General features: G+C 34.4%; 1 protein-coding gene across 9 annotated transcripts in view; it reads right to left on the reverse strand.

The window, feature by feature from the left end:
• PHF14 (PHD finger protein 14) overlaps positions 1-16,942 on the reverse strand; it is a 199,913-nt gene that overhangs the window by 125,992 nt on the left and 56,979 nt on the right. For all 9 annotated transcript variants that reach the window (XM_070369782.1, XM_070369783.1, XM_070369785.1 and 6 more), the window contains exons 8-14: positions 16,549-16,695; positions 15,491-15,761; positions 15,087-15,193; positions 13,895-13,990; positions 11,976-12,079; positions 9,905-10,036; positions 5,420-5,588 (exon numbers count right to left, since the gene is read on the reverse strand). In XM_070369782.1, coding sequence (XP_070225883.1) covers positions 5,420-5,588; positions 9,905-10,036; positions 11,976-12,079; positions 13,895-13,990; positions 15,087-15,193; positions 15,491-15,761; positions 16,549-16,695 — 1,026 coding nt within the window. The remainder of the gene's footprint in view (positions 1-5,419; positions 5,589-9,904; positions 10,037-11,975; positions 12,080-13,894; positions 13,991-15,086; positions 15,194-15,490; positions 15,762-16,548; positions 16,696-16,942) is intronic.

Genomic DNA, 16,942 nt, shown 5'->3' on the forward strand with positions numbered 1-16,942 from the left:
TAAATCTTTACCGCTATAATTTTTTTCAAGTAACTTTTCTGGTTAATCTTTTTATGATCTTTGGGTAGAAAATATTTCTAATAGAAAAAAATTGTACTGAGACTACTTGCTTTGAAAAGCGTCTAGATCTTATTAAATCTACTGTCTCAAAACATGATACATCCTTTCAGATTTCTATATATTCTTATTAAGGAAATCAGAGTAGAATGAAATAAAAAATTACTTTCTTCAGTATCCGAATAATAAAAATAAAGTAAGGTTTAGCAAAGTGTTCTACTCCCTGTTGCACCCTTTGGTCATGACAAATGGCAACTGCCTGTCAGCAGGAAAAGTGGATGCCATTTTTCTAGTAGTAGCTTTGTTTTGCACCAAAGAGGCACTGGAGCACAAAGACTGAGTCTATGGGCTCATCTTTCTTAACAGTGATCAAACCAAGTGAACAAATCAAAAAGATATTCATTGCTTAATCAAAAAAGTTGAGATGCAATAAGCCAAATGTTTTAGGTTCAATTTGGGATAACTAGTTAGGAAAGGGAAAAAAATGTAAAAAAAACCGCCATGCACTTCTCCAATTTCACTCAATACTCCTTTTTTCCCACAGCAGGTTGCACAGTACTCAATGCGGTAGAAAAAATACAAACCAAAATAGAGAACAGTAAAATAAACATATACTGGTAGCTCACATATACACACGCCATCAGTGTACTTATTGCTTTGCTGCTTCTAATTTTTTCTTTTCTGATTTTTTAAAATATCAATTTCCTGAAGGTAAAATAATCTGCAAATGTTTTATTAACTTCTACAGCATTATACTGTGATTGACAAGAGGGCTGCCAACACTCCTGCACAAGCTTGAAAAGGAAAACAGTTCACACCCAATTGAAAGTACAAAGAAAAACAGTGTTAAATGTAATATTTAATGTGAAGGAACTCAGTTTTGAGAGTCAGTAAGTGGATATGTGTCTGGCTGCTCATAGGTTAACACTATACTGTGGAAAGACACATGACCATTCTGGTACCAGATGAGAGTACCACATTCCCAACTATGTTATCTAATGATCAAATGTTTTTACAACTATTTCATTTGCACCACAACTAAATGCTCTTCTACAGACCTCAGAAAAGACACTACTTCTTAATTTAGTTGCTGCTGCTGCTGCTAAGCCGCTTCAGTCGTGTCCGACTCTGTGCGACCCCATAGACGGCAGCCCACCAGGCTCCCCCGTCCCTGGGATTCTCCAGGCAAGAACACTGGAGTGGGTTGCCATTTCCTTCTCCAATGCAGGAAAGTGAAAAGTGAAAGTGAAGTCGCTCAGTCCTGTCCGACCCTCAGCGACCCCATGGACTGCAGCCTTCCAGGCTCCTCCGTCCATGGGATTTTCCAGGCAAGAGTGCTGGAGTGGGGTGCCAGCTATCTGGGTTCAATTCCTATTCTTCTTACTATCTGTAAGATCACAGGTAAATTACTGCAGGTTTCTGTGCCTGAGTAATAAAGAAGTTATAATACCTAAATACTAATTTTTTTAAGGGGGAGTAGGATGGAGGATTACTACAGTGTCTGGTATATGATCAATCCTCAGAAAAAGTTAGGTATTATTACTATTAAACTATTTTATGTAAGAGTAAACATACTCACATCCACTTCTGATTTACCTACCTTTGAAAAATAGGAAGAAATATAAAATAATAAAGTAGTTGGATTCGTTAGCAGTATAGATAAAAAGACGTTAAATTATTACCAGAAACACACTAGTATTTACAAACACTCCAACACATGAAGGCCTTCCTTCTCCCTTTTACTCCCTTACTACCATGATGCTATTTTTAAACATAAAGATATAAAGTATATTTATAAAGTATGTTTATAAAGTATAAAAGGAGAGAAATTAATAACAGAAGATAAGGAAACTAATCAATAAAAATGGAACTTCAATCTATAGCAGCTCTGATCATTTTTTATTTTCGATGGTTCTTGGACAATTCCACAGAGACAGACATCAAAATAAGAGATTAAAGTTCTGTCCACTTAATTATACTATAAAGTCTTAATTTTTAAAAAATAAAATCATTCTAACAGAATATCAATTCATACACCCCACAATATGGGTTTCTGAAAGAAGATGAAATCATTTCAACTAGCATGAAAGAACCCCAAACTACTTTCTAAAAATTGTGCTATCACTATAATCCAATGGAACATAATAAATTTAACAGAAATGGAAACTTGGAGAACAAATGATCATTTGAACTGTTTTACTGAGTGAGATACTATTTTGAAATGAGAAACTGAAGTTTAAGGTCTGTCATGAATCCTCTATGTCACAAGGGTAAAATTTTCTTCAAAATTTTGACAGAATAATATGACTACTGTAAAATGAACTTTTACACAAAGAAACTAGAGACAAAGAATTTCATGAAAGGCACTGGACTAAACTGGAAAACTCAAAAACATTCTTGTAATTCTAGGCTAAAAAGCAGACAGGTAAATCAGAAAAAAATGGAATCTTGTTTTATCTTAAATAATGGACACACAAATATCACTATAATATGTACAAAATTTCCCTCTATATGATAACTCCAAAGTTAATGGTAATATCATTCCTAAAGATTTCTTCAAACAATAAAGAAACTAGAAAAAGTGTTTCCTAAGAAGATAATCTATGCAAACACAGACATAAGAAGTAATAACAGCTTTTTCTCTAAGATCTTAAGAACAGCTGCAGATAATAGCATCAAAAGTTACAGAAGAATATTTTAGAAATAGAAATAAAATGGCTTATTTAAAGAAATAAAATTCTCTCTAGTTCATCTGTAAACAAAATATATTTGTGAAATCTAAAAAATGTTTTAAACTAGAGGAAATTATAAGAAAAACTATTTCAAGTTGATCAATTTAGAGCACCCAAAACTACATATTTCAATTATCTAAAAGATAACAATTCCCAGATTCGCCTCATCAATTTCAAATGAATCTATAACACAAAACTGAATGAAATAATCTAGGTTATTTCTCTTAAAATCTTTTAAGTGATTATAATATAGATGGATACTACAGATTAAAAAAAAAAAACTTTTCAAAAAACTATTACCGTAAGGGAAAGAAAAAATTAAGACTAAAACCAAACAGACAACAAAACAGATGAATTTGACAACTATCCCTAAAAGTATATTTACATCTCCTTTAGGGATAGGCAGATTTGTAAAATGTGCCTGCCTTGGCTCAAGGTAAGAAAGTGAAAAATGTCTCCCCTAAGAATTCATAACTGCAAGCCATTGTTCATGGCTTTGGAGTAGAAATTAACGATATTCATGTAGTGGAAGAGACACACAGGACAAACTTTTATTAAAATGGCCTTAGGCTGGTAGAGCTCCCAGGCACCTGGTAATAACTAACATAAATGTTTTCTGGAAAAACTTTTTAAAACTCTGACCTGAGAGAATTTTTTATAAGAATAGGCTAACAACCTGATAGAAAAGCTGAATAAGATTTGTACATACAACCAACCAAAAATATATAGATGCTCTAAGTCAACTAAGTATTGAGAGAAATGCAAAATAAAATGCCTCTACTATTTACATATATCACACTGGAAAGCATTATAACACTGGACAAACCAAGTTTGGCAGAAAAAGTAACATTACTCATTGCTAGTGTAAGTGTAACCTGGTTTGGAAAATATTGCACTTACCCAGCAAAACTGGGTGCCAATATCCTGTAACTAAGCAAATCCATGCTTTGCTATATACCCTAACTCCTTGTTACCAAGCTGCAGAAGAGATTTAGAATAATATTTAAAGTGAGGTTGTTTATAAAAGCGAAAAGATGGAGGGCTTCCCTGGTGGCTCAGAATTCACCTGCAAATGCAGGAGACACATGTTTGGTCTTTCATCTGGGAAGATCCACATTCCATGGAGCAACAAAGCTTGTGCATCACAACTATTGAGTACGACTGAGCGACTTCACTCACTCACTCACTCTAGAGCCCGGGAACCACAAGCCCAGCCAAAAACTGAAGCCCGTGAACTCTAGAGCATGTGCTCTGCAACACAAAAGCCATCAGAATGAGAAGGCCTCACACCACAACTAGAGAGTAGCCCCTGCTTGCCACAACTAGAGAAAAGCCCACATAGCAATAAATACCCGCAGAGCTAAAAATAAATAAATAAAATTACTATAAGTAAAAAAGTGGAAACAAAACTGCCAAACTATTACTTTGCCAACAAAGGTACGTCTAGTCAAGGCTATGGTTTCTCCAGTAGTCATGTATGGATGTGAGAGTTTAACTATAAAGAAAGCTAAGCACCGAAGAATTGATGCTTTTGAACTGTGGTGTTGGAGAAGACTCTTGAGAGTCCCTTAGACTGCAAGGAGATCTAACCAGTCCATCCTAAAGGAGATCAGTCCTGGGTGTTCACTGGAGGGACTAATGTTGAAGCTGAAACTCCAATACTTTGGCCACTTGATGTGGAGAGCTGACTCATTTGAAAAGACCCTGATGCTGGGAAAGATTGAGGGCAGGAGGAGAAAGGGATGACAGAGAATGAGATGGTTGGATGGCATCACCGACTCAATGGACATGAGTTTGGGTTGGCTCTGGGAGTTGGTGATGGACAGGGAGGCCTGGCGTGTTGCAGTTCATGGGGTCCCAAAGAGTCGAACATGATTGAGCAACTGAACTGAACTGAACTGTTAATGATCTATTTTCAATAAAAAAATGACATACTGGTGAAAATAAATGAGCTACAATTACACATATCAGCATGTATGAATCAATCAAGGTAAAGTTGGTCAAAGTATCAAATAATGGGGAAAAAACAGTTTGACTCAATTTACACAAAATTCACACTGTGCAAAACTATGTATTACTTATGAATACACACACACACACGATGGTGGTAGTTTAGTCACTAAGTCCAGTCTGACCCTTGTGACCCCACCACACTGTAGCCCACCAGGCTCCTCTGTCCATGGCATTTCCCAGGCAAGAATACTGGAGTGGGTTGCCATTTCCTTCTCCAATATACATACATAAATACATATAAAAAATGGAGTGAATAAAAGACACAAACTTGAGAAAGGAGGTTATCTCTAGACTACATGGATGGTGAAGTGAGTCCTCAGGGATTCAAAGGTGACTTCATAGGTTTTGGTAATGTTCTATCTTTAAAGTGGGTTTGTGAACACAATAGATCTTCATTATTATTGTACTTTGCATTGAATATGTAAACTATACATTCTCAGGTGTAACTAGTATAGTATATTTCATAATATAAAACAGTAAACTGTTAAGAAAAACCAAAAGCAATATATTTCTTTCATTGGCTACTGAGTATACGCTTGCCCTTTGTCTTTCTCACCCTTTAAATTTTGACCTCAGAGTTTTGTAAGGGTTATTATGACTACTAGGGAATAAATTACCGTGTTTCTTATTGGAATCTTCTTGGGTTCTGGAGGCATATCCTGTGGAACAAATTTCACTGGTTCCTTAATCTGCCTCCTTGATCGTTTGGTCCCATCTGGTAAGGTTTCCATGGCCATCTCTGCTTCCATGTCACTGCTCCCTGCCTGGTCACATTCAGAACACTGCCTACATAAAGAAAAAAATATTATTTCATACATTTATTTTTACCTTCCAGCATTAGCCATGGTTTCTCTAAATACAAAATGCAGGTATATGTTTAGAATATATGAAAATGTACACAGGAACATGTGACCATAGTCATATAATGACCATACATACAGAAAAGCACATACATTCCTTTAAGAGACACAACAATATATGTAAAATGTCCAAAGCAATTTCATGTATCCCTAATAAGTATCATAAAAACACATGTAATACTGCCATATATTTATGTGAATGAATGTAAGAGGCCCAGTACTGATTAAAAAGATAGTTTTCCTTAGGAAATCATGATTTTTCCTCAAATGATATACATTGTGACACCAGAAAATCAAAGTCATTCTTTGACCAACTCTATTTGTCACAGCTATAATATCCTTGCATCTTAATTAATGGCAAGCTGTGCTGAATATACCAACTGAGAAAATTCTGTAAAAATTCATACCTCTCACTCATTAGCACTGTATTTATACCAAATTAGTATTTATTTTAACAGCTTTAAATTTTGAACTCCAATAACAGAATTAAATACAAAGTATCATGTGTGGCTAATACAAATGCACTATTCAGTTCAGTTCAGTTCAGTCGCTCAGTCGTGTCTGACTCTTTGCGACCCCATGAATCGCAGCACGCCAGGCCTCCCTGTCCATCACCAACTCCTAGAGTTCACTCAGACTCATGTCCATCGACTCAGTGATGCCATCCAGCCATCTCATCCTCTGTCGTCCCCTTCTTCTCCTGCCTCCAATCCCCCCCAGCATCAGAGTCTTTTCCAATGAGTCAACTCTTCGCATGAGGTGGCCAAAGTACTGGAGTTTCAGCTTTAGCATCATTCCTTCCAAAGAACACCCAGGACTGATCTCCTTTAGAATGGACTGGTTGGATCTCCTTGCAGTCCAAGGGATTCTCAAGAGTCTTCTCCAACACCACAGTTCAAAAGCATCAATTCTTCGGCGCTCAGCCTTCTTCACAGTCCAACTCTCACATGCATACATGACCACTGGAAAAACCATAGCCTTGACTAGACAGACCTTTGTTGGCAAAGTAATGTCTCTGCTTTTAAATATGCTATCTAGGTTGGTCATAACTTTCCTTCCAAGGAGTAAGCATCTTTTAATTTCATGGCTGCAATCACCATCTGCAGTGATTTTGGAGCCCAAAAAATATAGTTTGACACTGTTTCCACTGTTTCCCCATCTATTTCCGATGAAGTGGTGGGACCAGATGCCATGATCTTTGTTTTCTGAATGTTGAGCTTTAAGCCAACTTTTTCACTCTCCTCTTTCACTTTCATCAAGAGGCTTTTGAGTTTCTCTTCACTTTCTGCCATAAGGGTGGTGTCATCTGCATATCTGAGGTTATTGATATTTCTCCTGGCAATCTTGATTCCAGCTTGTGCTTCTTCCAGCCCAGCGTTTCTCATGATGTACTCTCTGCATATAAGTTAAATAAGCAGGGTAACAATATACAGCCTTGACGTACTCCTTTTCCTATTTGGAACCAGTCTGTTGTTCCACGTCCAGTTCTAACCATTGCTTCCTGACCTGCATATAGGTTTCTCAAGAGGCAGGTCAGGTGGTCTGGTATTCCCATCTCTTTCAGAATTTTCTATTGGTAACATGCAATTAAAATTTAAGGTATTACTTTTAATATCTTAAAATTTCCATTTAAGCAAAAATTTTAACACTAAAAAATTTGACCAGTAGGAGTCAATTATCACTAGTTACTAAAGATTTTTATATAACTGTTGTTAAAAACCAAGCACTTTATTCTTTGGATTCATAGATTAACATCAAATAAAAATATTTTTAACATACACGCATTTCTGTGATATGGAAACAAGTATCTTTTTAGAATGAATCACTGTAGGGACTTTTTTGTTTGTTTTTTAAGTGACTTGTTTCCTCTTTTGTTTCTCAGTTTGTAACTATATTCCTTGTCAGGATAGTCTCTAGCTTCTCAAGCTCATCCCCACCAAAGGTTAATACATTTAGGTGACAAAGAAACTTGCTTTAGAGCACTCAGATAAACAAAAATGTTATGCTCTGAAAACCACAAAACACTGAACAACTCAGAAAAATCTAAAAAATATCTAACTGCTAAGGCAGAAATTTATTTCTATTTCAAGGCAACTGCCACACGATACTTGTAGTACATAAACTCAATACAGATGAAAACACTATTTGCAGCTCTTTCAACAATCTGTTAAACACTATAGTCCTCATTTTATAAATAGCCTTTAAAATATGAAAAAGCAGCTCTGCTACCATAACTGGTACACAAGATCCTAAGAAATAGGATGTTTAAAGTAATAATAATGAAAATTCATGTTAGGAATTTATGCCAAAGGACTACCTTCATACTGAAATACTAAGAGATTTTTCTCAGTTTGCTATATATTCTTGATCCTTAGCACGATACACTCCAACTTATGTTAGGGAGGTTTTTAAATCTTTATTATTAAAGGGAAACAATTTCATTGTTTATGTGTGCTGTGTGCTTAGGCACTCAGTCACGTGCGACTCTTTGCGACCCCATGGACAGTAGTCCACCAGGCTCCTCTGTCCATGGGGATTCTCCAGGTAAGAATACTGGAGTGGGTTGCCATTTCCTTCTCCAATATACCTAAATAAATACATATAAAAAATGGAGTGAAGCCCTTTTAAAAATCTTTATTATTAAAGAAAAACAACGTCATTGTACAATAATGCTAAAACACATCCATGATTATGACAAAGTTCCCTGGCCCTGAAGACTACCAAACTGGTTTTCAACTTAGAAACGCACATAGGATACTTATTAACACTGCTGATATTCTAATACGTGACAGCAGTTTCTCTTAAATTCTGGTTTCAAAAGCACTCACAAATCAGAAGTAATACATCCCACTATATTTGAAAAGAGTTGACCAGTATGACTGTCTCCAGGCAAATTGATAAAAGAGCACTATGAAAAAGAAGGGCTTCTCTCATAGCTCAGCTGGTGAAGAGTCCACCTGCAATGCAGGAGACCCCAGTTTGATTCCTGGGTCGGGAAGATCCACTAGAGAAGGGATAGACTACCCACTCCAGTATTCTTGGGCTTCCCTCGTGGCTCAGCTGGTAAAGAATCCACCTGCAATGCAGGAGACCTGGGTTCAATCCCTGGGTTGGGAAGATCCCCTGGACAAGGGAAAGGCTACAGACATCAGTATTCTGGACTGGAGAATTCCATAGACTATATAGTCCATGGGGTCGCAAAGAGTCGGACATGACTGAGAGACTTCCGCTTCACTTCATGAAAAAGTAATCATGTGAAAATGGTGAAAGAATGTGAGATTCTTAATAAAATGGACAGACGTAGGTTTATGCAATAAAACAATGAGGTCAGAAAATATGCTTTAATGTATTTGATAAATAAACACCTTTTTGTACAGATTATCATTTAAGATTGGGGTCTAGTCATGTAAAATTTGTATAAAAAGAATAGTCATGTGCCTTCCAAAGCTCTCCGTGACCTATATTCTTCCTATACAGAATCAATCTGTTAGAATTTGAACATCTGTCTTTCCCTTGGATTAAAATTAAGGAAAGAATAAAACTTATAAGTATCATAAACTTTTATCAAACATCTGTAGTGATTCCACATGCCTAAGTTAATGAAAAAATTCAAAAACGTAAGTCAAATGTTTCTAGATTTACAAAGAATGGTTGAATTTTAATACACAACTAGCCACAAGTAAAGCCTTTGGTGACACTAATTTGAAAACAAAATACTAAACTACGTTTAAAGCATGAATATGGAGGCAAATTCTTAATAAAGAACAAAAATAAAGAATTTGAAAAAATGTTATAATAAAGAGAATTATAAACACACTAAACAGAATTCACGCCTTAAGAAACCACTGCTAAGATATTAAAATAGCCTCAATTAACTTAAATTCATTTATCAAAAAATTTGCTACATCTCTATACATATAATACTGTAATAAACATTTATGTCTGAAGTATTCTTACCACAAAAAATGATAACTATGTGAGGTGACAAATATGCTAATTAGCTTGATTGTGGTGATTATTTCACAGTGTATACATATATTAAATCATTATGTTGCAAACCTTAATATACACAACTTTTAAATGCCAATATGTCAATATTATTGGAAAACATTATAAAATTTTCAATTAAAAATATACTGAAAACTTTATTATGCATCAAATATGTTCTAATACTTCATCTAATACTGTTGAAACTAAGAGCAACACCAGTTCTAACATGTACATGCTCTTCAGTTTACTTACCAATAACTGTTTTTGGTCTTTCTTGGCATCCTCGTAAGAGGAGGGTCCAGACATCCAAGATGGTAATGCAGTTTACAGGTATCACACAATAAAAGAAGATGCTGATCATGGTTCTTCTTACAAATTCCACAACTTTGATAAAGGCAGCAGCAATAAAGGATTAGAATAATAATTATCATAGTGAATAGTTAATTTATGGCATATTTTTAAATTTTCAAAATTTCATTGTGATTTAACTTAATATATTTCTTCAACTGAAATCAAATACTTTTTTTAATAACACATATCTTTTTATAATGGCAAGAATCTAAATACTTTTGAGAATGTAGAATAGTTTAGATCTATTATAAATTTAAATTTTGCTGGAGTCAAACTATTCAGAGAAGGGCATATGTTAGGTATTTATTCTAACATCATCTTAATCTTCTTTATTACTTAAAGCCCATGTAACATCAGACCAAATTTTCTCTAGGAACAAATATTAAACAAAAATAGTTTTCAATTTTCTACCTCTCTAAAACTACAAAGAAGTTACTTTACAAACGAAATTCTGTTTATTTTCTACCATTAACTGTAAATCTTTCAAAGAACCTTCAACGTGTAAATAAGCTACATATGTTAAGTCTTTTTACAGAATCAGACTTTGAGTCTTAAAAATATACCAATTGATATTTATTATAAAGAACTGGAAGTTTTATTATTATTGTTGCTGTTGTTTTAGATTTTTGATTGTTCTTAAGAAATCTAACTTTTCTTGTGCAAAAGGTCAACTACTCCTGAGAGCACAAACACCATGATCTACAAATCCAGGGTGTACTTATATTAGGAATGTGAAGGGTGAGGAAAAAGTTGAGATCCTAAAAAATCCATAAGTATACAGAAAAAGTAATGATGTTTGAATTTTAAATAACCTTAGAAAAAAAATCAAATATATACATATACAACAAAGACCAATCAATACTTGGTCTCAAAGTTGCTCAAAGTAAAAATGAAAAATTACTAAACTGTATCCTGAAACAAAAATGAGCTGTTAGTGATGAAAAGTCAGAAGCATAAGTAATAAGCCTGACGGTTTCAAATGAAACAGTTTTATCTGGAAAAGCTAGACTGTGACAGTGCTAGTCTTTATAAAGTACAGTATAGATACTAGTGAGCTTGTCCCACATTTCAAGGAAGTTAATTGCTATTACCTATGGAGAAAGCCTCCAAGCTAGAAGAGAAAGTAGTTATTGAGACAGATACTGTTGTTGCTATTTCTGAGAAAGAAAGAAATTGTGGGGAGAATATGTATACACTTACATAAGCATATTTACTTGTGTGTGTGAACAGATTTGTGTGTGTATGGATACACACAAACATACTTGCATCTTCTAAACTTTTCTCAATGAGTTTCATCAGCTACATGGAAAAAAAGTAAGATCCAAACCTACTGGTATGGAAAGAAATCTTAATAACTATATAAAACTGTTACAATGGTGAAGACTGTAAAATACTGAGCCAAAAAAAAAAAAAGAACAAAAATATTTGGGGAAATGAAATTACTACAACTGAGCACAGAGAGAAAAAAAAAATGTAGACAGATTCAAATCTAAAACTTATCTTCATTATCCACCCCTACCACTGTACAAAGGCAGTAATTCAAACTATAATATCCAACACTACCTAAAAACACATGTAAACCTCTAAAACTCACTCCAGCAAAATAAAATATAAATGTCCATTTATCTAACACACTGTTTTAACTATTTAAGAAAATAATCACGTACCTTACTTAAAACTCACTTTCTAATTCTCTAAAGAGGGGTTTCCATGGAGTTTGTGCACATATAACCCCAGTTACTTAAAGTATACAAAAAGTGATTTTTCATTAAAAGAGGAGCGACTCTATCCTATCATCATTCAGTCTGGGAAGTATTTTTGATGAAGGTATTAATAAAATGAACTTCAAACACATTTGACTTTAAATTCTGATATAAACATAATTCATTCACAAATATTTAAAGCATCTTGCTACTAAAAAGTATTCATTTAAAAATATACTGTATTAATCTGTCAAAATTTCATTACTTGCCTATAAAGTACTGCAGGAAGAGTAGACGCCTTTTGTGTGCCCCCTTCTTTTTTACTTGGTTTTCTCTCCTTGGGTGCTCGCAAAATTGCCGGTATGTTCAACTTCTATTGATTTGAACAAATGCAGTTTATTTTGTTTTCAGAGAAAAAATATAAAGCAACATTTTTCTTTATGTGCCGTTCAAGTCAACTAATATGCTAGGATCTTGAGGGGAAATGTTTTAAAGCTTTTACACTGGCAAAAAGGACTAAAATGAGTTTTTGTCTCATAGTCACTGCTGTGAGAAGCCTATAATTACATACTTTCACCAATTTTCTCTGGACCACTAAAACATTGTGAAAATTAAACTCCTACTTTAGCTTTAAAAGTGAAAGACAAGGACAAGAATTCAAGAACTTGAAAAAAAAAAAAAAAAACCACACGACAAAAAGAGTATTGAGGCCGTTTATTTTCTTAAACACCACAGCTACACTGGTGCTCCAAAGGTTAATTAGAAAAATTATCTTATTGGACCAAACTCTTCACAAAGTGAATTAGATTCTCTTTGGGTCTCTACTAATCTGTAGTATACTAGCTTCTCAGACAGCAACCATCTATCAAAGTCATTTCTCAGTGGCCCAGTGGGCCCGCATCAGTTCAACCAACCGGAAAAAAAGTGTCCTGCAAGTGGTACAAACGAATTCTACTTCTCCTGTGTATTTTACATTTGCACACAGAAATGCACGTGCTTCTGTTTCAAGTGATTTAATAAATTAAATTGCTCTTTCATAACTTATACTAAATAGATTCTTATGAGACAAACTTGCAAATCTGGCCAAAAGATAATGCTAGCTTGCCAAATAAACTAATAGGCTTGTATTCAATATTAATTTCACTAAATATAAAATATAAAACACTATAATCTTCCAAATATTCACCAACAGCCTATCAATAGAAACAAAGGTCAACTGTGCATACATAACTACTCATCCTCACCTCTTATGTTATTCATTATACTATATGCCACATACACCCTTTTCACAAAAGAAGCATCTTCAAAGCTAGCATGGCATAATACATATCAGTATGTATTACTTTCTAAAATAATGTGTCCACACAAGCTATATAATGAATTTGGCTCTTTATAAACCTTTAAAATAAGTACCACAAAAAATATCTGTTCTTTAAAAACCTTCCTTCACAAATAAAACTATTTCCATGGTGAAAAGACCACAGCGAGTCTCCATTATCCTTAAAAAAATAACTTAAATTATTCAAATGAATTATTAATTTAAGAATTAAATACACAGTACTAAAAAAAGCATTCAAAGAAATCCATTTGGCAATGATTGTTCTTTACAATACCAAGAACTTTAATAGGCTCAATATGTTCAAGGATAAAGTAATTTCTTTCATAATTAAAATAAAACTAATGAAGGGAAAAACTACACTTTAACATTAAATTTCAAAAACCATTCCTTATAAGTTCAAAACCCATCAACATGAAAAAAAATTCCAGTTTTCCTTTTACATTTCCCCCATTAAAAAAAACAACAACTACTTATAGCACAAGAATAGGACAGAAGAAATGTGGCAAGGAATCTAAAACCGCTGCATAGAGGCAGAAGAATATGGTAGTAGTAACTCATGCTTCAAATCTTAGCTTCATCACAAATGACAGGTCAATCAGTTAGAGCAAATGAAAAAATTTTGCAAACAAGATAGCTGTTAAAACAACCATATTAAGCTACAAGTTCTCAGTAGGCAGCTTGCAAAGCTCTAGATGCATTTCAGGCAGACACCATTATCCCAGAGGATTAGTTGGCCCTGATTAAACAGAATTCTTCAGTTAGTGAAGTGACAGTTGTATTAGAGATCCAATCTTTGAAATCATACAGAAAGCAAGAAGAGAAAGAGAGAGCAATTGGAAAGAAACTAACCTGCCCTGTGATTCTGCCTAGTAAGGCCCATATTCCTTGTCCTTCACTTCGAAGTTTTCCATTCATGTTTTGTAGTTCTTCCAAAGATTCACAGAGCTATAATGTGAACAATTCAAATTAGTAGACCATTACAATATTCAGTAACATATTTGAAAATGTAAATAATTTATCAATGTCCAAAATATCTACATTTCTATTCCACATACATTTAACACATTCAAGTCACAATACACTGAAAAATGAAAGTCTCCAACTACTTAAGAAGCACCAACAAAAAGTAAACATTTTATGTTAGCATTTTACTAATAATGATACTTACATATTCTATAATAGTTTACTATATAATTTCACAGACACACTAATTAACCCTTATGAGTGTATCAAAGTGCACTCCCACCATTTTTCCAACAAGAAAATGATATATATCAATAAGTCAATCCTGGGGACCTCCCTGCGGTCCAGTGGTTAAGAATCTGCCTTTCAATGAAGGGGACGCAGATTTGATCTCTGGTTGGAGAATTAAGATCTTACATGCCTCAGGTCAAGTGAGCCTGAGCTCTGCAACTAGAGAAGCCTACATGCCGCATTACTGAGCCCTCGTACCCAAAGATGACCCAGCACAGCCAAAAGAAACAAAAGTCAATCCAGATTTTTCTTATGTTACTTATTATCTCACATTTAGTCACAACTTGCTTTTATACATTTCTTCATGAACTTCTTCATCTTTAGAATGAAGATATAGAAGAGAAATTTTAATCAGGAGATTTTTTTATCAAAAGTAACAAAACAATTTAAGAAAAACAGTAATTCAAAAGTAAGTTTTAAAGTTTTCTATAACTTAGAAAGATAAATGGAGTCAGACTTGGGCCTCAAACCCCAACTCTATGCCTTGACTACCTTTGCGAACCTGGGCAAATTACTTCACCTGTTTAGGATTCAGTTTACGCTTCTGAAAAAGGGAGCAGAAATCATAAGCCACATTATAAAGCTGAAGTGAGAATGAGATGAGTTAACACAAGTAAAAATGCTCAAAACTGTGCCTGGCACATAGAAAGTACTCAGTGTTAGTGACGGTAATGAAGATAACGAGGGGTCAGAATTACAGACAAGTCGTAGAAACTCCAGAGGAATTTCAAAATGAAACATAAGGAATCATCAGTAAGATGTAATTACATTACGTTGTTTGTTTTACCTTATTATATTCCACATGAAGCTTTTCTTGTTCATTCTCTAATTTATCCTTTATATTCTTTTGTTCAGCCATATTCTCCTGAATTTGAATCATGCGCATATTTCTCTCTAGTTAAATTAAATATCCAATTTTAGTTTAGAAGAAAATAAAAGCTGATATACAAAATACACAAAGGAAGAAGCTAGCCATAGAGAGGACCACATGGATAAACCTAGACACTTTTAACTCTACTCACAAATACATTAAATTAGCATTTTACAACAATCCACAACTTATTAGGAAAATAAACATACTTGATATATGTAGCAAGACTAGTAAATTTCTAAACATTGACAGTGTATCAAATATTTCTATCAGCAAACTGTTCTCAATGAAAACGTGCATGCATCAGGGCCTATACTGACCGAAATAATAATTCACAAAATCAGCAGTGAGAGCAGGTTGCTTATGCTTTCTCCTTCCATCCACACTAGAACTAGTATCTGAATTGTCCACTGGGAAGATATCTGTACTGATTCCCATGAGTTCTGCTTTCCGCATAAGTTTGCGAATGGCTGAAGCACTGCTAGTGAGTGGTCTGGGCAATTTTTCCCTCGGAACCCAGGCCTGGGGTCTGGTGGATCGAGCTAGTTCTGCTTTGGCACGATACTGCTGAAGCCGGGCATTGATCCTTGCCTATAAAAGAAACGTACACAAATTTTAAAAGATATTAAAGTGGAACATACTTATGATTTTTATTTCCATACTTAGCAAGAGTAAGGATGATCAGAAGTTCCTCTATTGAGGCAAATTATATCTATCCACAGTCCTTAATATCCACAGCATAATTCTTGGCTTATGATAAATTAGGTCTACCCCTAGTTAAGAACTGCCCTAGCCTATGATTAGTTGTCAAAAACTAGTATAATTAAGCTGAGGTTTCTCAACTAGCCTTGTACTAGCCTTCATAAATTTACTTAATTTACATACAAATATATTTCATGACAGGCAAACTAATCAAAGTCTTTGCACATATGAATCTTAGAACAGACTGAAAAAAAGATGTGGTCAACATATTGCACTGACAGAATAATTTCCACTAAGCCACATTCTTTAATGGATTAGAAACATGTTTTATAAATGACTGCTTTGTTGAGACTAGATGATGAGTAATGTATTCAACCACAAACTATACTCTCCGTTTACCTTAATGACAGTCCACTTTCTAGATAATTTCACAATTACACTAACCAAATTTCACAATTATACATCATATATCAAAGATGCATGAGATCTTAAATTTCTAACTTCTTTTTTTTGGCCAGGCTATACAGCTTGTGGGATCTTAGCTCTGTTACCAGGGATCAAACTGGAGCCCTCAGCAGTAAGAACACAGAGTCCTAACCACAGAACCACCAGGGAATTCCCTGAAATCCATACCCTTGCAAGAAAAAAAACACAAGTTTTGGAATGAGTCTCATACCTGTGCTTCTGGTGATAACTGCTTCTCTCTCTCTTGTAAAGACATTTTACAATAGGATTGTAGAGCCAAGTAGTTTTTTCTCTTCCACTTTCTGTCTAACCTATCTGCATGTTGCTTACAATAAGCAAAAAATGGATCTGCTATATCCTATATAAAAAAACAGAGAGGGGGAAATGAACACTTTTACTCCAAAGGGCCATTTTAAAAAAAGCCGTAAGAGATAATATTTCCTTTCTGAAGAATATACCACAGTGCTGGTTATTCCTAAAAATAAATTACAAAATTAAGTTTTATATATAATGATAAAAATCGCTGCTTTAGGAACTTAATCTATATACCAAATTCAAATTAACAATTTTTTTTCTTTATACAGCCTTGTGGATTTAAAAAATAC

This window comes from Bos mutus, chromosome 4 (genome assembly GCF_027580195.1).
Source record: "Bos mutus isolate GX-2022 chromosome 4, NWIPB_WYAK_1.1, whole genome shotgun sequence".
Classification (NCBI taxonomy): Eukaryota; Metazoa; Chordata; class Mammalia; order Artiodactyla; family Bovidae; genus Bos; species Bos mutus.